We start from the raw sequence: 22,291 nt of genomic DNA on the forward strand, positions 1-22,291 counted from the left end.
TTTAACTTGGGAATCAACAAGTAATAATATACAAAAGGATATTATTGTGAAAAAGATTGAACACATACACAACGGAATACCTATGGACATTTGAATACCGGGGTCCCCTTCCAAAAACATCTGAGCATCTGATTTGTTCTGCTATATCCGAACGCATCAATACAAACGCTATACTGTCTTCTATATCAAGTCTTTGCAAGAGGCTAGCAAAGTCCTGTCCACTACCACCGGAGTAAGAGGCGACTAACGGGATCGGGTGGTTAGGCTCGCTGACTTGGTTGACACATGTCATCGTATCCCAGTTGCGTAAATCCATGTTCATGCTATTGAAGCTGGATTGTCTGGTCCAGATTATTTACAGATCGCCACCATGTAGCTGAAATATTGCATGCAGAGTGCGGCTTTAACCAACCAACAAACTATCACCGGCAACAACAATTGGCGTCAAAGGAAGCACCAAGACACCACTGATATTCATGAATCTTGCGCTTGGGACTTCATGAATTATCTGTGTTGCTATCCATCTTGGTCGTTTATCCATCTGACTTTCATTTGTCCATCACTATCACCAATCAGTCCTGCTTACCCCTTGCTTTGCTGGCCGCCTCCGTGGTGTAGTGGTTAGAGCGTCCGCCCGGAGAGCGGAAGGTCGCGGGTTCGATCCCCGACCGCGTCATACCAAAAGACGTTAAAATATGGTACTTGTTGGTCCCTGCCTGGCGCTCGGCATTAATGGGTACAACAAGGACTGGTCGACTCGGAGTCAGTATAATGTGTCTGAGTGGAGTATTCATGCTTCACTGCGGCATGGTATCTCAGTGGGCTAGCACTATAAAACCAGCTTAAGTCTGGGCTAGCAGCCGCACCCACACATACACACGCATGCACGTCGTCATATGAGCGAAATATTCTCAAGCACAACGTTAAACCCCATATCACCTCACCTCACCTTGCCTTCCTGTTGTCCAATGGACGATCTTTTTGGAGTTTATATTGGAAACCCATAGCAGTCAGTGATTATTACCTGTCAGCATCACTTCACTCTGGTTTCCCTTGTAAGGTGTCCCACTGGTTTTGTTGTTATCACATGTTCAAATATAAGCTCTTAGCTTTCATTCACCCGATGAAGAAGGATATACTCCGAAACGTGGGGTTCATTGTTACGAAAAGATGGCATTCATACATGTCCATTTAAGGCGCCATCGGGTAAACTAAAATCAAACCTAAACGAAACACCACCATTTTCAAAGATGAGTACCAATATCTTTCCAAACGTCTATGGTTACCCTCCTACATACATGTAATACTTATCACTTTGACGATTTTAAGTCTGGAGAACCACTGAGAGACATCATGGGCATCGACCCACGCACGAGGGTTACAATGAGGTGAGGTGAGGTGAAATTGGGTTAAACGTCGTGCTTGAGAATATTTCGCTCATATGACGACGTGCATGCGTGTGTATGTGTATATGCGGCTGCTTGTACTAGCCCAGACTTAAGCTGGTTTTATAGTGCTAGCTCACTGAGATACCATGCCGCAGTTAAGCATGAATACCCCACTCAGACACATTATACTGACTCCGAGCCGACCAGTCCTTGTTGTACCCAGTAATGCCGAGCGCCAGGCAGGGACCAACAAATACCATATTTTAACGTCTTTTGGTACGACGCGGTTGGGGATCGAACCCGCGACCTTCCGCTCTCCGGGCGGACGCTCTAACCATTACACCACGGAGGCCGCCCAGGGTTACAATGAGATGCAATCACACTTCTTCAGTTAACTCCATCCAAAAGCATTACAATCGATATATTACTGAAAAAATGTAACCCCGATTACATACGTTTCATTTGACCATTTTAAAAGGCATTGTGCATTCATCTTATCACGAAGGTATCCATTGTCAATATAACTCATTTTACAAATACCTACCTGTTATTTTGCAAGTTACGTTAAAGAGATATGGAGAAAACCGGTTTACAAAGAGTCCGGGTTTGTCAGATTCCACTGTATATGTTTTGACTCAACACATGTTTAGAATAGGCCCCTCACTAAAGGTATTGGGTAAGTCAGGCTTAGGTGATTGCATCTCATTGTATCCTTCGTTCGTTGGTCGATGCTCATGATGTCAGTCATTGGTATGTTTGATCCAGGCTATATTGCTGTAAAACACTGACTGTGACGTTAACCTACCAATCAACCAACAAACAAAAACACTTCCCCAATGTTGCGAAATTTGGACGGAGTTCAGATCTGACAAACCGAATCCTGAAATGTGGCAGATTTTACGGACGCTTCCAAATATGATCATCTCGCGTCTGAATGTAAATTTACTACTAGATAATTAAATATTACTTTCATTAGAGGAGTTAGTTGCTTTGAATGTACGAGACTTTTTAATTAGGAGGATGATTGAAATTATAACTATGCTTTTTATTGCATTCGAGTGCATAAATGTTCGTGTCGTCCCGAACTATTAAGTATCATCATATCATTGCTCGAAGCATGTTTGCCCTTTATGAGACTTTTGATCATAAAATTGTGGATTAAAACAGGAGTTTGACAGTTAACATACAACTAAGAATCTCAAATACAGAAAGCAGCTGTCAAGTTAGTGCACCCACTTCGACTTACTTCGGCTACTTCCGTACATTTCCGTCCTACTACTTCCGTCAGGTGCGCGATGAAGCGGAACAATATATCATGGAGTCTAGCATGACCGTGTTTTGGTGTGAGGTGTGATTTTGTCGCTCAGGGCCCTGTCCCTAACGTCCAGGTAACGTGATCTCAACATAAACATAACATTCGATGAATAACCACTTCAATATGTCTAGAATTCCGACATATTCGGAGGTCACGGTGAAAAAAATCCACTTGTCGCTGACGTATTTTGTTCTCGATTCCGACATAAACAAAGCCAAACTATAGACCTGGGCCGACACGCCTGAGAGGTTCACGGCTGACAATAGACTGGCGTTGTGTCTGGCAACACCCCCACCCGTCGAAATGTTGTCTGTTTACTTCGTGACTCAGTCAGATATGACTGGGACGCGAGTATAAAGGTCCGTGTTTATTTTTATCCAGACATTTAAATAAAATCAATTCCAGAATGCCATCTGCATTTGAAGGATATTTTCAGAAATCGGAATGCAGAAATGCGAAAATTCCCAAGTGTCTGTTTCTCTGGGCTTTGTCCTGTTCGTTGTGCATGTTGTTATTTTTTTTATGCATTCCTGTTGGGTTTAGTCACCAAATGTCTGAGTGTGATTCTGAAAAGAATATGGCAGAAACTATACTTATTTACTTCATCAAGCCCATGGTCAGTGTGTTATAATGACATGAGATACTATCCTCAGTCTGGAAATTTATATGTTTAGATATTTTTCATACCTGACGTTGTACCAGATGGCAGAAAGGAATACTACTAAACTGATGAAATCACCATAAACATGAGATATGTTCTATGTATATGTGGACTGGTGTTATCTTGGCCTAATGGTAACATCAGGACTGATGAACATTTGATGAAATGCACCATATGCTTGACTGAAATGGGACATTCATCATATCACTACATCAACATAGGTCATATTGGTACAAACACCCTGATTTTGTCTGTGAGTGGTTTGTTAAATGTGAGAGTGGAGGTACTAACATAAATCATGTCAAAATATTTGGAATATTTTTATTCATACAATGTTGTGAGAAACAGCATTTATTATTTGTATTAAAACTTCTTAACATGTTGGACATGTAAGGTTTTGCTTTAAGATTGGATGAGACTGAAGGAATAATGACATTTTATGGTTTACTGTCCATTTTAATTTATAGAAACTTTAGAGAGAGATTTAGTGTATGTTTTTTAAACAATGCAAAACATGTAAATATTACATCTTATAATTCAATAGAGGAAACTGTGTCATTCTTGACCATGTTTACCACATTCTAAAATATCCTGTAAAGACCCTTGAAATTAGTAATTGCGACTCCACTGGACTCCTAATTTTGTAGGGCAAGGTACAACATTTACATACTCTACCAGTCAGAGACCGCCTCCGTGGTGTAGTGGTTAGAGCGTCCGCCCGGAGAGAGGAAGGTCGCGGGTTCGATCCCTGACCGCGTCATACCAAAAGACGTTAAAATATGGTACTTGTTGGTCCTTGCCTGGCGCTCTGCATTAATGGGTACAACAAGGACTGGTCGGCTCGGAGTCAGTATAATGTGTCTGAGTAGGGGTATTCATGCTTCACTATGGCATGGTATCTCAGTGGGCTAGCACTATAAAACCAGCTAAGTCTGGGCTAGTACAAGCAGCCGCACATACACATACACACGCATGCACGTCGTCATATGAGCGAAATATTCTCAAGCACGACGTAAAACCCAATTTCACCTCACCTCACCAGTCTACTTGCCTGAACTTAGTATCATTTTCAGTAGAATTAATTGATAATGTGTGCATGGTAACTAGCTGAGTTTAATACATCGAACAGACATTTCCATGTGGCTGAAGTCACAGACTGCTCTGCAGTAGTACAACCAATCATTACCTGCAGTGGACGTCTAGATTGCCTTATTGTGATGTTATTACCTGTCAGCTGTTTGTTGCATCATTCGGCCCCAGTGTATACTTCAGGTCACTACACCTGATTGGCTTCTCTTCAGTTAATCACATCGGCTTCATCATTATGTTGTTGTCCTTGTACACAAGTCCTACCTTGTGTAAACACGCTGACATGTTTACACTGTATATATATTAAATCAGTACCCTTACTCGGTATTCAACTGATGAAGGGCCAATAACCAGCCCTAAACCTGTACAAACAATAATGAAGTGTTTTCAGGTTTACAGTGTGATGGATATATTATATTTTATATATACTAAATAGTTTGGTAAGAAATGGTGAATAATGCATGTAAAATTCTTTAGGGACTGTTCATAATTTAAGTCTGGGGTGGGTGGGGTGATGATGATTTTAAAGGGTGAGGGGGGTGTCACCCATTTTGTTCTAGGGAGGTGGAGGCTGGGGGGTCAGCAATGTTGTACACATGTACTAGGAGGTACATAAAAACGTTGAGAAATGTTGAAAAATTATGCTTAAAAATATGGGAAGGGGAGGGGGGTAATTGATTTTGTTCATGACATGGACATGTGTGGGGGGGGTGTGTCACATACTTTGTACATAAATTTTAGGGGAAGTCAGTCACATTGTACATGCTTCTCCATAAAAATCATCATCACCCCCCAAGCCATAAATGAATGGTCCCTTATTCTTACAAAAAGAATGATCAGTTGTCTTTTGATTTTCAGTTTTCCCAATCACACTTTTGTGGTGGTATGACCTGTGAATAGGTTTTTGGATGATTACTAGCTGTATGAAAAAGAATAATCACGATAATAAAATGTTTTGCAACATTGTACAACAGTCGTGGCACTACAAGTACTTTGTGCATTGCATCCAAGAACTATACACACAAGGAGACTCCTTTTAATCAGAAATTGCTTCTTTATTATTGGCTTAGTCTGCCACACAAAACCTATAACACAAATACCCATTACAGTCCATGCAAGTCTGGAATATACTTGTCTTGTGAAATTCAAAGCAATTATAGCTTTGCAGATTTGTTTAGTCTATGAAAATGAAGAAAGTCTCAGTGTTCCTTTTAATTATGTTTTGTGAAAATTGTTTAGGAACTGCTTTTTTCTGTAAAATATGTAAGAGGCGACTAATGGGATTGGTGGTCAGGCTCGCTGACTTCGTTGACACGTCATCATCGTAATACGATGCTTATGCTGTTGATCACTGGTTCTCTGGTCGAAAGTATAGGATTAAGTTGTTTGTGAATATTTGGTGTGTTTTTGTTTTACGCCGCACTCAGCTATATTCCAGCTATGTGGCGGTATTTTGTAAATAATCGAGTCTCGGCCAGACAACCAGTGATCAACAGCATGAGCATCGTACTACGATGACGTGTCAACCAAGTCAGCGAGCCTGACCACTGATCCCATTAGTCGCCTCAATCAATCAGTCAATGTAAATATGTCCATTTCAAGGTTTAGATGTTAGTCCAATGATTTAGACCACTAAGACAATTTGAAACACTGTTATTCTGTTTGTATTAGAAATTGTAAATGAAAGTAAAAGAAATTAAGACTGAGAGAAAAGGATTCCCTGTAATAGATTAATAGTCTATTTGTACTCCAATATTATCAAGGCAAACCCAAATCAACCAAATCCCTCCCAGAATATCTATTGCTGTTCATTATATTCCATCTCTGTCAATCCACAGACTGCATGTACGGGACTCTGGAGGATGGGGAGCGCATCTTCCAAGTTCCGGAAACATCTCCAGAATGGGGACGAGGTGATGGCCTTGCAGCTTTACGGGAACAACAGTGACCTGCGCAAGGCTCTCGACCCCAACTGTTCCTATGGAGATTCCCACCAGCATGAGACTCCATTGCACTATGCTGCCCGGCATGGCATGAAGGGATTACTAAGGTATAGACTCATGTGCTGCCGTACTGTACTGTACACGGACCGGCCTGGTGGGACCAAATGAGTGGTTAGAGGTTACAGCGTCCGCCAGAGGCCGGAAGGTCTTTGGGTTCGATCCCCTACTCTTTCAAATATACCAAAAGACGTTAAAATATGGTACTTGTTGGTCCCTGCCTGGCTCTCGGCATTAATGGGTACAACAAGGACTGGTCGGCTCGGAGTCAGTATAATGTGTCTGAGTGGGGTATTCATGCTTCACTGAGGCATGGTATCTCAGTGGGCTAGCACTATAAAACCAGCTTCAGTCTGGGCTAGTACAAGCAGCCGCACATACACATACACACGCATGCACGTCATATGAGCGAAATATTCTCAAGCACGACGTTAAACCCAATTCCACCACCACCACCTACTGTACACACTCTTTCTATTTCCCCCATGTCTCATTGTGATAATTTCTGGAACTGACATCCTAAACCATTAACATGATTAAATAATTGTTCATAAGACTCATCATGGTCAATGCAATATGATCTAAATAAATATACATTGCTTTCAGAATATTTTTGGAACGAGTCGGAAATCCCAATAAGACCAATGGCAAGAAGGAGACCTCCCTCCACTGTGTGTGCATGGAGAAAAGCACCCAGTTCTATGTGCGACAGCGGAGAGCTGACAGTCTGCTGCTTATTCTTAAGTGGCGAGGGGCGACTCTACAAGAAGGAGAGATGGAGAAAGCTGACCTTGCTGCCCAAGATGAGGTGGGGTCTTTGATGTTTTGGTCTGCAACTTTGAGTCAGCTGTTCGTACTTGTCTTTCAGGACCTTTTTCACCATATTTTAGAAAGATATTTTTTGAACTGTGGAAATGAACTGTAAACAAATTTTTGGCCTTCGCCCGAACACACCCCTGCTTGTATCTGGACACTCTGGAAGCTCTTGAGAAGCATGCAGCTTGTCCTCTGATCGATCATGTGATCCTTTGTGTAGTCATTTCTCTTTCTTGTCACACTATGGTGCTAATGTGCTGTAAACTGTGGCAAATAAATAAATGTGGCAAATGACTTAAATAACCTTTACATCATGAGAAATAAAGAATCTTCGTCTAGGAAAGGGAAAGTCTCTGCTGATTGTCAGAATATCTTTTTCTACTTTGGATCCTCGTGCGTCTTGCATTAATTGCACTGGACTTTGCAACTAGAAAGAATGATGCAGCGTGTTTATCAAGATGCTAGCTACAGGAAGGTGGGGTCCCAGCATCTTTGTTGACCGGGACTCCAGACACAAGTCAGAAGAATTTGGCCCTTCTTCAACTAAGAAAACCAAGAGGTCCATGAAGGAGGCACATAGAACGACCACACATATATCAGATCAAACAGCTTCTAGATACGCCATCAAATTACCATTGGTAGGAATTCGGATGCATCAAGTGGATCGCCAATCACCCGAACTGGCACGATGTGACGGATCCATAATCGTCGAACTGGCACGCTGCGGCGAACCCACATTCATTGGTATTACAAGATGCGGCGGTTCCTCACAATTCGATGAGACTTCAGACATCGGAGCACATGAACAGTTTTATCGTGGGTAGTGGTCATACAACGTTCTTCGAACCCACATGATTTGTTGAACTTGATCCTACGACTTTTTATGATCACTAAGGTTCACCAATCTCACCCACATTCGTTGTATAATCAAGAAAAATCCCAGGTGGCTCTTCCATACATTGGATGCCTCCGACAGCTGCTGAACACCAGACCTACTTTTCATCGTGAGTGGTGGTTGTTCACTATGTGCCGGACCCCGGGGTTTGTCGATCCAGCCATGATTGCAATCCTACCTACATCAGTGAACACCTTGCTCTCAGTTCAGCCATCCTTGGCGATTATGACCCAGTCCTTGGCTGCACCACCGATCAGCGATTACAACTTACTTGCGGCGTTCCTGACCATTCATCAATCCACGTTCCTGGCTTTCGAATCGGTGGGCGTGGTTGACATGCTGAGCTCTGAATTTGTCTTCTGACAAATTTATGGCGGAGGAAAACCACATTTACTCAGGAGTGCCTACTCCCTGGGAGTTTTGTGCTGAGTAAGCCAAGGGTTTTGGAAGAAGTAACCCATCACAAGTATAGGAGTTATGTAGTCAGTCAGGAGATTGTACTAACAACAGGCCACATGTATTGATTCCTTTGTTTACAGAAGAAGAACACATCCCTTCACTATGCTGCCGCTTCTGGTCTAAAAAAATGTGTGGAGGTACGAACATGATGAAGTGCTTTAGTGGCTTTAAAATAATTCCAAAATGATTTAGGTTGATTTCTTTACCCAGTTCAGCCTTTGCAAATAGAACTTCTAAAGAGCCCAAATATTCCCACCATGGTATGCTCTTTTGAATGGAGATGCCATGACATGCTAGAAGTACTAGGTATGATTTTGCCATTTATTGGACACCCTTTAATGGTTTGTCGTCATTATTTTTTTTGTTAAGTGTCATTAATTATAACGGCCTATTTGTGGGTTTTATTGTTTATGGGGGCGGTGGGGTAGCCTAATGGTTAAAGCGTTGGCTCGTCACGCCGAAGACCCGGGTTCGAATCCCCACATGGGTACAATGTGTGAAGCCCATTTCTGGTGTCCCCTGCCGTGATGTTGCTGGAATATTGCTAAAAGCGGCGTAAAACCAAACTCAGTCAGTCAGTTTTATTGAAAGTTGAGAGTAATGCTTTTTATTTATCAGTGGCTGGTCCATCATGGTGCTCCGCTGTTTGTTGAAAATGATGACAACTTAACCCCATGTGACTTGGCTGAGAAAAACGGACACTCAGACATCGCTCTCTATCTGGAATCAAAGATGGTATTTTCGGTGAGTACTGATATGAACTATTAATACAAACATTATGATTTTAGAGTTTCTTTAGAAGATGGCGTCAGTGTTAGTTTGTAAGGAGTCATTGAGAAACCTTACCTTTTCCAGAAAAATGTAATACTTGGTTGTGGTTTGTGTGTCATCAAACTGTAAACTGTCTCCGGGTGGTGGGGTAGCCTAGTGGTAAAAGCATTGGCTCGTCATGCCGAAGACCCGGGTTCGAATCCCCACATGGGTACAATGTGTGAAGCCCATTTCTGGTGTCCCCCGCCGTGATGTTGCTGGAATATTGCTAAAAGCAGCTTAAAGCCAAAACTCAGTCAGTCAGTAAACTGTCTCCAATGCAGCTGAAGGGTTTTGCTAGAATCATGTTCATTACTGTGACATGCACAGGGAGTAGAACATTTGTCCGGCACTCACCTAGATACGCTGATGTGACCTCCAACTGCTGCTGTCTTATGTTATCCCTCTCTTGTCAGACCGATGGTGTGCCTGAAGAGGAAGAAGACGATTTCACTTTGTCACCTATAGAGGTAATGATTTACATGATCCTTCTTTGAATTGTGTGTAATAAGTGCAACTAGAGCTTGATACTGAGTATTTGTGATTAGTTAAGATTGGTAGAACCTTTTAATATCTGTATTTCCAGTATGTGACTCGTTCTGTGGTTTAAGTTCTTGTGCTAGTTTTCAGTGTTCTTGTCTCACATATTTATCAGTGACCTCATGTAACATGTATAGTAAGCATGATTGTGTTTCCATCAGCCCTAGGACCATTTCAGTGATGCCATTTATACTTTAACGTTGTCTAACTTGGTAAATGGTCACAATCTAACCACTCCTTTACTGACAGTGCCTTCAGTTTGTCAAGTTTATGATAGTAGCAGGCATTTCCTACTGAAAGACATGTGATACTGTCATTGCTGCCAGTTGTTTGAAGGCTCTCTGTCTGTGTATTGCAGGAATACTCCGGTCTGCGGGCCCAGGACTTGCAGGAAGCCAAGGATCAACTGCTGGTGGAGACGGCCGACATGTTGAGTGTTCCGCTGTTCACAGCCGAAGCCCTGCTCAGGAACCATGGTAGGCTGCTGTTCCTGTGTAATTGGGGTGGTGGTGCTGTAGTCTAATGTACTACAATTTGTTGTGCAGTCACATTCCTCACAAGGCGGTATGGTAGCCTAGTGGTTAAAGCGTTTGCTCGTCACTCTGAAGGTCTGGGTTCGAATCCACACATGGGAACAATGTGTGAAGCCCATTTCTGGTGTCCTCTGTTGTGATATTGCCTGAATACTGCTAAAAATAAAAGATGTGCACATAAAGTGTAGTGACTTCATTAATGTCAAAAAGAAATTTTTGATTTATGGAACTTCATTAGTTGTTTTTGTGTGATCATTAAAAGTTCAGGGCCTAGATTTTCGAAGCTCTCATAGCGCTATGATAGTCGTAAGTGCCATACATTAACAATAACTTACGACTATCTTATCCCTAAGAGAGCTTTGAAAATCTGAGCCCTGGTTGGCTATTGCTCCCAAAGCACTTTTCTGACTTCGTTCAGGTTAGTGCCTGGCGCTTGGCATTAATGGGTACAACAAGGACTGGTCGGCTATGAGTCAGTATAATGTGTCTGAGTGGGGTATCCATGCTTCACTGCGGCATGGTATCTCAGTGGACTAGCACTATAAAACCAGCTGAAGTCTGGGCTAGTACAAGCAGCCGCACATACACATACACACTCATGGACGTCGTCATAATATGAGCGAAATATTCTCAAGCACGACGTTAAATCCAATTTCACCTCACCTCACCTCAGGTTAATGTGAATTTCTCTTCTTAGAATGGTCAAGGGAGGCCTTGCTTGAATCATGGATGACTGATGCTTTCGCTTGCTGTGAGAGATGTGGAGTTACTCCCCCTGCCACACTCTTCAGTGAGAAGCCCCTAGTACAGGAACATCTAGCAAGTCCTCTGCCAAGTCCCTGCAAGTCGGAACCAGCCAGTCCAGATACTGAGGCATGTTGACATGACAACCATTAATCATGATGCCTCTGCTCTGGAAACCTTTACTCAGATGATAATGTGGTTGACTTATAGTGCGTTTGGCTCAAAAGCGGATCGATGAATTGCAATCTAACTCGAAAACTAATAAACATATAACACTCAATGAAACGCTGATCATAATCAAAACATCAAACCAACTCTGTGATTTGTGTGCAGAATTTATGTCCTAAAATTAAAAAAGTTGTTTAACAAACTATCATTAAAATATTGACACAGTTCACTTTTTGCACGAGGGAGGAGTGCAGAGAAAGGGACAGCCAGATGTGTGAGAAAGGATGGAGATGGCACAGCACAGGTTAATGAATCATTAACTTTGTCGGCACTTGTGCACGTGCTTCTCTAACACCTGGCTGTCCCTTTCTCTGCACTCCTCCCTCGTGCAAAATAGTGAACTGTGTCAATATTTTAATGATAGTTTGTTAAACAAGTTTTTTGATTTTAGGACATAAATTCTGCACACAAATCACAGAATGGGTATGATGTTTTGATTATGATCAGCGTTTCATTGAGTGTTATATGTTTATTAGTTTTCGAGTTAGATTGCAATTCATCGATCCGCTTTTGAGCCAAACGGACTATAGAGGGTCTTTGACTATTGAAATAATCTCAGTGATAAGATTTTCATTGATAAGATTATGGAAATCATGCAGTGTTGTTGCTCAGGATATCCTAAATGTGTCATAAATCTTAAGACAGCCTTACATCTTCAAAACTTTTCTATTTCATCTTCATCCTAGATAGCAGCATTATTTGCCATAGAACACTGTCTACAAAGCAAATATTTTCATTTGAGATGTCCAAATCCTGGATTTATGGGTTACCTCCCTTTGTCTTATTTTGTGAAAATGTCTATGGGTACTTCTGAACATTCTGCTGCCAAAAAACATAAACAAACAAAAACAATGTTAAACTGTGAGGACTGCTTTTCTAATTTGCAACTTTTACACCTTTCATCTACCTAAAAACAAAATTCAAATGGCTACAGTTATCTTGTTGATGCCTGACACATATATTGTCAGTTATAGTCACTAACATTGTTACAGAATGAAAACATTGAATTGATGGTTGTGATTGTTCTTGCAGTGTGAAATTTGTGCCTGTACTTTCCCTATTTCTGATGAGCCAGTCCACATGACATGTAACCACGACTTTTGTCGAGAATGCTGGGAAAGGTTTGTAGTTCCTAATATTATAACCAGTACACAGTATGAACAAAAGTGTTCTTGACTTAGTAAGAGTGTATGACATAAGGCCCGTCCGACTGCCCGAGACGGGCTAGATTTCTGATGGGCGGTCTACATTTTCAGCTAAAAATTATAGATGTTTCATACATCAGTAAATTCACCATATCTTGGTGTCTGGTCTGGTTAAATCCATTTTGGGCTGGTAACATTTTGAAATTAACAGCCCTGATGTCTGGCTGGGTTTCTGGCGTATTTCATACACTGATAGTAATGATTTCAAATTTCATGTAGGGGTGGTGGGGTAGCCTAGTGGTTAAAGCGTTGGCTCGTCCACGCCACCAAGACCCACATGGGTGCAATGTGTGAAGCCCATTTGTTGTGTCCCCTGCCGTGATGTTGCTGGAATATTGCTAAAAGCGGCGTAAAACCAAAACTCAGTCAGTCAGTCAAATTTCATGTACCTCTTAATTATGCCACTCAAGATAATCTGTTTTAGGACTAGTCTTCAGTAACCCATGATACATGCACACACAGTCTTCACTTATCTTATGTCATGTTTATAGATATCTCAACCTAAAGATCCAAGAAGGCGATGCCCACCACATCACCTGCCCAGCATTTGACTGTACCATGCTGGTACCTGTGGATGTTATAGAGAGTGTTGTATCCAGAGATATGGCACTTAGGTACCTGCAGTTTGATATCAAGGTAAGATGCTGTTTTATATTCCAGATAGGATGGAAACTAGGGCTGCAACAATTCGGTTCAATTCATCGAAAATTGATTCTGACACCTTAATATCGATTTTTGACAACCATTATCACTATTTCGATTCAATATTTGTATATCTATTCAAATTATTTCCACACAACCTCAGCGCAATTTTGGCTCCAACTTTCGAAGTAGTTTGGCTGAAATATGGCTTAAATGTGTTTGGTTGGGCTGGAGGCTAATTATCCAATGAGAATTGTTATTAGTAAACATTGCCTAGTTGACGATGGATTTCATGCTTAAAAAGCTGACTCTGAGAGTTCAATGAAATATGATGTTTTTACTTGTATGAAGAATCGAATCGAAAATGATCGAATCGAGGGTCCAATATTGAAAATCTAGGCCCTGGGATATAGCCAAGTGCAGTGTTCAACAACAAATTCATTATTAATGGCTTCAAACTGTAAATGCGAGGTTTTCTTTATCATTGTATTTGACTGTTATTCCAGGCTTTCGTGGACAGCAACCCAGATATGAAGTGGTGCCCCTTCCCTGGTTGTGGACGGGCAGTCAAACTGCCAGACTTGGACAACCAGGCCTCGTCATCGTCATCATCGGGTCCCCAGGGGCGGATCAAGATCCCCAGTGACACCTCCCGGGGGGTGGACTGTGGGGCAGGGCATTACTTCTGTTGGTAGGTTGGACAAGATGGAAATAAGATACATGTTGTGATGGTAAATATGATAAGATGAGGATAACCTTGTGGCTGCTTGTGCCAAATAGAGAGATCTAAGGAACAACAGGGAACATTTTCTTTGAAACCGTTTTTCTAGGGTGGGTATTACAGAGAATTTTCATATTGCGATATATTGTGATGTGAAAGCATATATTGCGATAGGTATTAAAATATATTGCAAGAAGTTTTTAAAAAAAAAAACTACTCATAATCGAGTTATTACTTGATTTATAAAGCAAAAATACAACTAAATCACTATGTTTGATTAAGCTTTAATAAAAACTTTTAATCATGACAAAATAAAAATGTAAACAATATTTGGCACAAATGAAACAAGGAAAAGAACAATTTAACATCAACTCAGAGATTTTAGACAGCAACTTGACCTGGTCAGAGATCACTGGTCATTAATGAGTAAATATTTAAAACATTTCGATCCAAAACATTGCGAAACACTTGAACAAAAATTAAGAACACAACTTCAAACCGAAGTTAACTTGACTTCCAGTGTGAAAATCGGAAATATCTTAAGATTTCCGAGTGTTACAAAGTTTTCCGAATGCCTGTCAAAATACCGGTTTTCGATGAGCATCTCGCAATATGTATCGTTTTCATGTCTGAACCGGTTAATACTGGTAAACCGGTTATATTGTGCAGCCCTACTTTCTTCCCATGTGGCTGTTACTGTGGCATTAGCGAGGTGTATCATCTGTTCACAGGGAGTGTCTGGAGGACGCCCACGAACCCTGTAGCTGTGATAACTGGAAGAAGTGGGCCGTGAAGGTGTCGGAAGTGAAGCCTGAACAGTGTAAGTGGATGTTCTTCCTCGTGAACGTGTACGCTCTGTTCTTAAACATTGACCACAAGCATTCAGCTGTGGATGCTAACTTGATTTTTGGACATTAATATTTTTGTAGGTTCTCTTCTGTATCTGCTCCCTCCCTAGACATTTTGCCAGGATTTCTTCTCATTCTAATAATAAGTCTGAGATGTAATTTGTCATGAGGATGTTCAGATAAGGGAAGTAACTCAGCCTATATATTTTGTTTTCTTCTTTCCACTAAATCTCTCTACAGAAAAATTAGAATGGCTCCTTCTGATATGGAAATCAGGTTCATCAGGTCCTTGTTAGTGAGGAAAGCCAGTTAGTTGGGTCCTTGTTAGTAAGGAAAGCCAGTTAGTTGGGTCATTGTTAGTAAGGAAAGCCAGTTAGTTGGGTCATTGTGTTAGTAAGGAAAGCCAGTTTGTCAGGTCCTTGTTAGTAAGGAAAGCCAGTTAGTTGGGTCATTGTTAGTGAGGAAAGCCAGTTAGTCAGGTCCTTGTTAGTAAGAGGAAAGCCAGTTAGTTGGGTCATTGTTAGTAAGGAAAATGCCAGTTTGTCAGGTCCTTGTTAGTCAGGAAGCCAGTTAGTTAGTCAGGTCTTTGTTAGGGACCATTCATAATTTATGTCTAGGGGGTGATGAAGATTTTTTTAGAGAAGCATGTACAATGTGAATAGTAAGGAAAAAAAAGTTTGTCAGAAAATTGTTAGTAAATAAGTACCCCGTTAGTCATGTACAAGATCAATGACAACACCCCATAATTGTCAGGTCCCCATTAGTATACCATTATGCATAATTTGTAAGGTCCTTTTTAGTATGTACAAAATTGCAGACTACCCCCAGCTAGTATGTGAACAAAGGTTTGTACCACCCCAGCACACACACACAAGAACAAAAGCCAGTTTGTCAGGTCCCCCCAAATCATCATCAACCCCCTAGCCAGGAAATTATGAACGGTCCCTTAGTAAGGAAAGCCAGTTTGTCAGGTCCTTATTAGTAAGCAAAGCCAGTTAGTCAGGTCTTTGCTAGTAAGAAAGACAGTTTTCAAGGTCCTTGTTAGTAAGAAAGCCAGTTTGTCAGGTCCTTGTTAGTAAGGAAAGCCAGTTTGTCAGGTCCTTGTTAGTAAGGAAAGCCAGTTTGTCAGGTCCTTGTTAGTAAGGAAAGCCAGTTTGTCAGGTCCTTGTTAGTAAGGAAAGCCAGTTTGTCAGGTCCTTGTTAGTAAGTAAGGAAAGCCAGTTTGTCAGGTCCTTGTTAGTAAGGAAAGCCAGTTTGTCAGGCCCTTGTTGTTAGTAAGAAAAGCCAGTTAGTCAGGTCCTTGTTAGTAAGGAAAGCCAGTTTGTCAGGCCCTTGTTAGTAAGGAAAGCCAGTTTGTCAGGTCCTTGTTAGTAAGGAAAGCCAGTTAGTCAGGTCCATGTTAGTAAGGAAAGCCAGTTAGTCAGGTCCTTGTTAGTAAGGAAAGCCAGTTTGTCAGGTCCTTGTTAGTAAGAAAGCCAGTTTGTCAGGTCCTTGTTAGTAAGGAAAGCCAGTTTGTCAGGTCCTTGTTAGTAAGGAAAGCCACTTAGTCAGGTCTTTGTTAGTAAAGAAAGCCAGTTTGTCAGGTCCTTGTTAGTAAGGAAAGCCAGTTTGTCAGGTCCTTGTTAGTAAGGAAAGCCAGTTTGTCAGGTCCTTGTTAGTAAGGAAAGCCAGTTTGTCAGGTCCTTGTTAGTAAGGAAAGCCAGTTTGTCAGGTCCTTGTTAGTAAGGAAAGCCAGTTAGTCCTTGTTAGGTAAGTAAGGAAGCCAGTTTGTCAGGTCCTTGTTAGTAAGGAAAGCCAGTTTGTCAGGTCCTTGTTAGTAAGGAAAGCCAGTTAGTCAGGTCCTTGTTAGTAAGGAAAGCCAGTTAGTCAGGTCCTTGTTAGTAAGGAAAGCCAGTTAGTCAGGTCCTTGTTAGTAAGGAAAGCCAGTTAGTCAGGTCCTTGTTAGTAAGGAAAGCCAGTTTGTCAGGTCCTTGTTAGTAAGGAAAGCCAGTTTGTCAGGTCCTTGTTAGTAAGGAAACCCAGTTTGTCTGGAATCTGTTGGTATGGAAACCCAGTTGGTCAGGATTCTGTTGATATGGAAACCCAGTTTTTTCAGGATTCTGTTGGTACCTCACTATTGCCATCTGATGTTTAAGTAACTGTTTCTACCATTACCATTTACTTCTTTCGAAGTAAAACAGAATCAGATATCTGATCACATTTCATTCTCACATGAAAAGAATGTTTTCAAGTAAAAATATTATGGCTAGCTATGTCATGATACTGTAATAAGCATGGAACCCAATTATTTCTTTCTTTTCTGTCTGTGCTAGAGAACTGATTCAAAGGAGGTATTTCAGACCAGCTTATGCCGATATGACCATGTACATCAATTACCCGTAGATGCCCTGCTTTAAGTTTAGCTCACCCGAACCAAATGTTCCTGTGAGCTTATGGCATCATGAAGTATCATCATCAGCGCCAAGGGGTGGTGGGGTAACCTAATGGTTAAAGCGTCCGCTTGTCATGCTGAAGACCTGGGTTCGATCCCCCACATGGGTTCAATGTGTGAAGCCCATTTCTGGTGTCCCCTGCTGTGATATTGCTGGAATATTGCTAAAAGTGGTGTAAAACCATTCTCACTCACTCATCAGGGCCAATAAAACTGTCATGTTAACTGCTCTATTGGGCTCTTAGACACACTCTTGTATGAAGGTCTAGGATTGAGTGACTCTCGCTAAGCAACAGTCATCATTATTGCATAGTTACCATGACAACCTGTAAATAATAGACAATGCCTACAAGTGACTGGAAACATTCATGCTAATTAATGGGGTACGATGACATGCAGCAAGCCGACCACATGTTAGTTGGAGCAAGACATGCTTCTGTATCCTGCCCATTTAATTATCAAAGGAATCTTTAGACATTTTATCTTGTTTAGATGATAATAGACGATGTCCTAAAATATACTAGTCCACATTAAATGGTGATATATTTGCCTTTCCATTAATATGGAACACTCATTCTGATAACATGTCAAGTGTACTATGAATAGTTAGATTCTTTAGTCTTTGTTTAGTATCTGCTTCTCGTGACAATATGTATTTTTATGTTCTCTGGATAATCTTAGATTGATGAAGCTACTCCTTTGTGTGGAACTAACATTGTCATTCAGATTCTTTACAGAACTCAGAACAAATTTATCGAGTCCACCAGAGCTACGATATTAAAAATGTATTGTTGACCCACAACATGGGAATGTATGGATGTATAATCTAGCATTAGAATTGCCTTTTGTATGAAAATAGTAATGTTCAGCACCTTTTGATTGTGACCGTGATATGACCTGTCTTTCTAAATTAAAACACACCCCATGATCTATAATGTTGCAGATGCTCCTGGGAATTCAGGTGAGCTACGGAATACCTCTATTTTCACACACCCCAGCTGACTGTTTCCTCAGAACCTTTATGCACAAATCTAATAGAATTCTGGCAAACATGAAATGGATAACATTGCTCCGAATTAGCGGCTTGGTTAATCTTTTGCGTTATATTTAAATATTTATGCAGATATCATATATAATTCTCAACAATGTGAAATCTATGTAATCAGGGATGCACTTAATTAACAGCTTGGTGAAACTATTGAGATGTGTGATTATAACTAATAACATGTTAGATAGTGAGATACTGATATAGAGATTTGTGTGACTGTTTCTTAAAATATGTAGAGATACTGATTAGGAGCTTTTTGTGAATGCTTCCGTGAATGGTAGCTGAGATGCTGGTGATGAATCCTGATACACATCTGTGTGATGTGTCAGTGAATGGTGCATGTACATCTGTGGAGAATGGTGTCAAATGTCTGTGATACTGAAGCTGACATTTGGGTGAATGTGTCAGAGAATGGTGTCAGTGAATGGTGCAGTATAGATACTGAAGCAGTGACATTTGGTACATCTGTGAATGTTTCAGTGAATGGTTCTGTAGGTGCAGTAGAGTAGAGATCCTGATCATGTGCTGATGCACATCTGTGTGAATGTGTCAGTGAATGGTGCAGTAGAGTAGAGATCCTGATGCACATCTGTGTGAATGTGTCAGTGAATGGTGCAGTAGAGTAGAGATCCTGATGTACATCTGTGTGAATGTGTCAGTGAATGGTGCAGTAGAGTAGAGATACTGATGCACATCTGTGTGAATGTGTCAGTGAATGGTGCAGTAGAGTAGAGATCCTGATGCACATCTGTGTGAATGTGTCAGTGAATGGTGCAGTAGAGTAGAGATACTGATGTAGAGGTCGTGTATATGTTTCAGTAAATGGTACGGAGGAGGAGACGGAGACAGCCGCCAACTGCCTGTGGCTGGTGACTAACTCCAAACCCTGCCCCAACTGTAAGTCTCCCATACAGAAGAATGAGGGCTGTAACCACATGAAGTGTTCGAAGGTAAGCACGGGGACACTGCCTTCTTACTGACAGAATATTTCTGTAACCATAGTAACCCTGTAATCCAAAGTCAAGAATATCTTCAGTTATGGACCAACATAATATTATATCCCACTTTCTCCAGATTTGTAATCAGTATTTAGTTGAATATTCTAGATGAGGGAAGTCTTGGTGTCAAGGAATATTAAACTTCTTTGAGTGGCATTTAGAAGTTGGTGTGACGAACAACGAGGAGAGTTCTATGGATATACAACTTCTTTAATAATGATATGAGTGACGCGTAGCTACTTCACTGTAGCTAGCTACTAATCACTATCCATGCTTGATTAAGGGTGTTAGTAGCTGCACTGAAACCTAAGTTGACATATGTTCTGGCCTCATGTCATATCAATATTAAAGAAGTTGTATATCCATAGAACTGTCCTTGATAGCAATCGATGTATTTTTCATTCACGTTGTTCAAGAGTCAATATGCTGAATTAACTGCAAAAGATGATTTTGAGTCCTACTGTTGCTGCATTTTCACATCTAGATGAGCTATATAGTGTTTGACAATGTTGATGTTTCCAGTGTAAACACGACTTCTGCTGGGTGTGTCTAGAACAGTGGAAGCGCCACAACTCCAGCACTGGGGGGTACTTCAAGTGTAATAGGTACGAAGCTGTGAAGAAAGTGGAGGAGAAGACTGCCCAACTGGTCACAGAGGTATGGAAGACTTTATTGAGGGGTCTGTGTGTTGGCAGGAAACAAACTGCATGGCATTCAGTCAGTGTCCTGGGATATCAACTGGACCCCTTTCCACAAAGTTTGTCAGATCCTTGTTAGTAAGGAAAGACAGTTAGTCAGGTCCTTTTCTAGGAAGGAAAGCCAGTTTGTCAGGTCCATGTTAGTAAGGAAAGCCAGTTTGTCAGGTCTTGTTAGTAAAGAAAGCCAGTTTGTCAGGTCCTTGTTAGTAAGGAAAGCCAGTTTGTCCGGTCCTTGTTAGTAAGGAAAGCCAGTTAGTCAGGTCCTTGTTAGTAAGGAAAGCCAGTTTGTCAGGTCCTTGTAAGTAAGGAAAGCCAGTTTGTCAGGTCCTTGTTAGTAAGGAAAGCCAGTTTGTCAGGTCCTTGTTAGTAAGGACAGCCAGTTAGTCAGGTCCTTGTTAGTAAGGACAGCCAGTTAGTCAGGTCCTTGTTAGTAAGGAAAGCCAGTTTGTCAGGTCCTTGTTAGTAAGGAAAGCCAGTTAGTCAGGCCTTTGTTAGTAAGGAAAGCCAGTTTGTCAGGTCCTTGTTAGTAAGGAAAGCCAGTTAGTCAGGTCTTTGTTCAGTAAGGAAAGCCAGTTAGTCAGGTCTTTGTTAGTAAGGAAAGCCAGTTAGTCAGGTCTTAGTTAGTAAGGACAGCCAGTTAGTCAGGTCTTTGTTAGTAAGGAAACCCAGTTATTCAGGTCCTTGTTAGTAAAGAAACCCAGTTATTCAGGTCCTTGTTAGTAAGGAAAGCCAGTTGGTCAGGTTCTACTTTAACTTATGAGTTATAACAGTAGTAATGGCACAGTCCTTTGGTGGAACATGATCTAGATCTGAAACACTGCAGGTTTGTTGTTCATCCCAAACGTGATTCAGGAAAGAAAGAACTTTTCAAGAAAGGTTTTCATACACAGTGAAAAGTTTGAAGGATTCCCTGGCTTCAGTTAGCATGATTGGCAGATAAATATCATATTATGTGTTTATATATTTGTGGGGGTTCTTAACTGTTCATACCTTAAAAATGATTTGACACTCATAAATAACGTTTGGAATAAAGAGTGAGTGAGTGAGTGAGTGAGTGAATTTAGTTTTACGCTGCACTCAGCAGTATTCCAGCTATATGGCGGCGGTATGTAAATAATCGAGTCTGGACCAGACAATCCAGTGATCAACAGCATGAGCATCGATCTGCGCAATTGGGAACCAATGACATGTGTCAACCAAGTCAGCGAGCCTGACCACCCGATCCCGTTAGTCGCCTCTTACGACAAGCAAAGTCGCCTTTTATGGCAAGCATGGGTTGCTGAAGACCTATTCTACCCCGGATCTTCACGGGTCTTTGGAATAAAGAACCAATACATGTAACATAAGTGAATAGCTGAACATCTTTGGACTTCTTGTAAATGTTGAGTTGTTTTAATATCATAAAGCATATCATGTATATATCTTGGTGCATTGTGGTGCAGTATGGCAGCCTAGTGATCATGCCGAAGACCCGCGATTGATTCTCCACATGTGTACAAGCCCATTTCTGGTGTCCCCTGCTGTGATATTGCTGGAATATTGCTAAAAGTGGTGTAAAAACATACTCCCTCACTCACTTTGTGTATTGTTTGATTTGAATCTATAACTTCTTGTAACTTGTAACTCTGAAACTAGGCAAAGCAGGAGACAAAATTAAATGACAGTAGAACATATAGCTTTCATTTTTCAGTTGTCACGATTTCAGGTTTATACAAACCTGTAAACAAGATAATTTACCCCCTGAAATGTACATGAATTTTGCATCGGCCCTCATATCTATTCCTCATATAACGTCACAGAGATGCACCGCTCTGATTGGTTGAAATTTCGTTAGCGGGTGAGAATTGTGCACTGTTGTCAAAAAGGTCGATTTAAGTTAATTAAAGATCGAAATAAGTAGTTTTAATGACGGGGTTTCATTTATAACGTTGCCAATTAGTGATTTATGTATTTGTACCCCCCTAGAGTATATGTGATCTTTAAGAAACTCCCGATTTTTTAGAAAAAACTTCTGAAAATATTTTTATGGTATACATACAATTTCGTAAGTCAACGGTGATTTATTTGCCTTTGGAAGCCTAGCGTGTGATCTTTTGTGTGTAGATTATGTGTATTGTGTATTATTGACAACAAAGTTTTTCTGAATGCCTGTCATAGCTCTTTGTATGTAAATGAAACACACAAAGCTTCTGACACTCACACATCACCCATTTCTGGTGTCC

At 41.0% G+C, this 22,291-nt stretch overlaps 1 protein-coding gene across 1 annotated transcript in view; it reads left to right on the forward strand.

The window, feature by feature from the left end:
• The first annotated feature begins 2,685 nt into the window (after positions 1 to 2,685).
• Positions 2,686 to 22,291, forward strand: part of LOC124291233 (ankyrin repeat and IBR domain-containing protein 1-like) — a 32,384-nt gene continuing 12,778 nt past the window's right edge. Inside the window, 15 exon segments of the mRNA XM_046728177.1 lie at positions 2,686 to 2,776; positions 6,292 to 6,503; positions 7,060 to 7,261; positions 8,704 to 8,760; positions 9,242 to 9,367; positions 9,850 to 9,903; positions 10,332 to 10,449; positions 11,204 to 11,379; positions 12,511 to 12,599; positions 13,175 to 13,319; positions 13,832 to 14,016; positions 14,778 to 14,866; positions 18,269 to 18,286; positions 19,193 to 19,323; positions 19,894 to 20,028. Of these exon segments, the coding sequence (XP_046584133.1) occupies positions 6,316 to 6,503; positions 7,060 to 7,261; positions 8,704 to 8,760; positions 9,242 to 9,367; positions 9,850 to 9,903; positions 10,332 to 10,449; positions 11,204 to 11,379; positions 12,511 to 12,599; positions 13,175 to 13,319; positions 13,832 to 14,016; positions 14,778 to 14,866; positions 18,269 to 18,286; positions 19,193 to 19,323; positions 19,894 to 20,028 (1,713 nt within the window). The 5' untranslated portion in view covers positions 2,686 to 2,776; positions 6,292 to 6,315.

This window comes from Haliotis rubra, unplaced genomic scaffold (genome assembly GCF_003918875.1).
Source record: "Haliotis rubra isolate DU_JTF1 unplaced genomic scaffold, ASM391887v1 Scf487, whole genome shotgun sequence".
NCBI classification, from domain to species: domain Eukaryota; kingdom Metazoa; phylum Mollusca; class Gastropoda; order Lepetellida; family Haliotidae; genus Haliotis; species Haliotis rubra.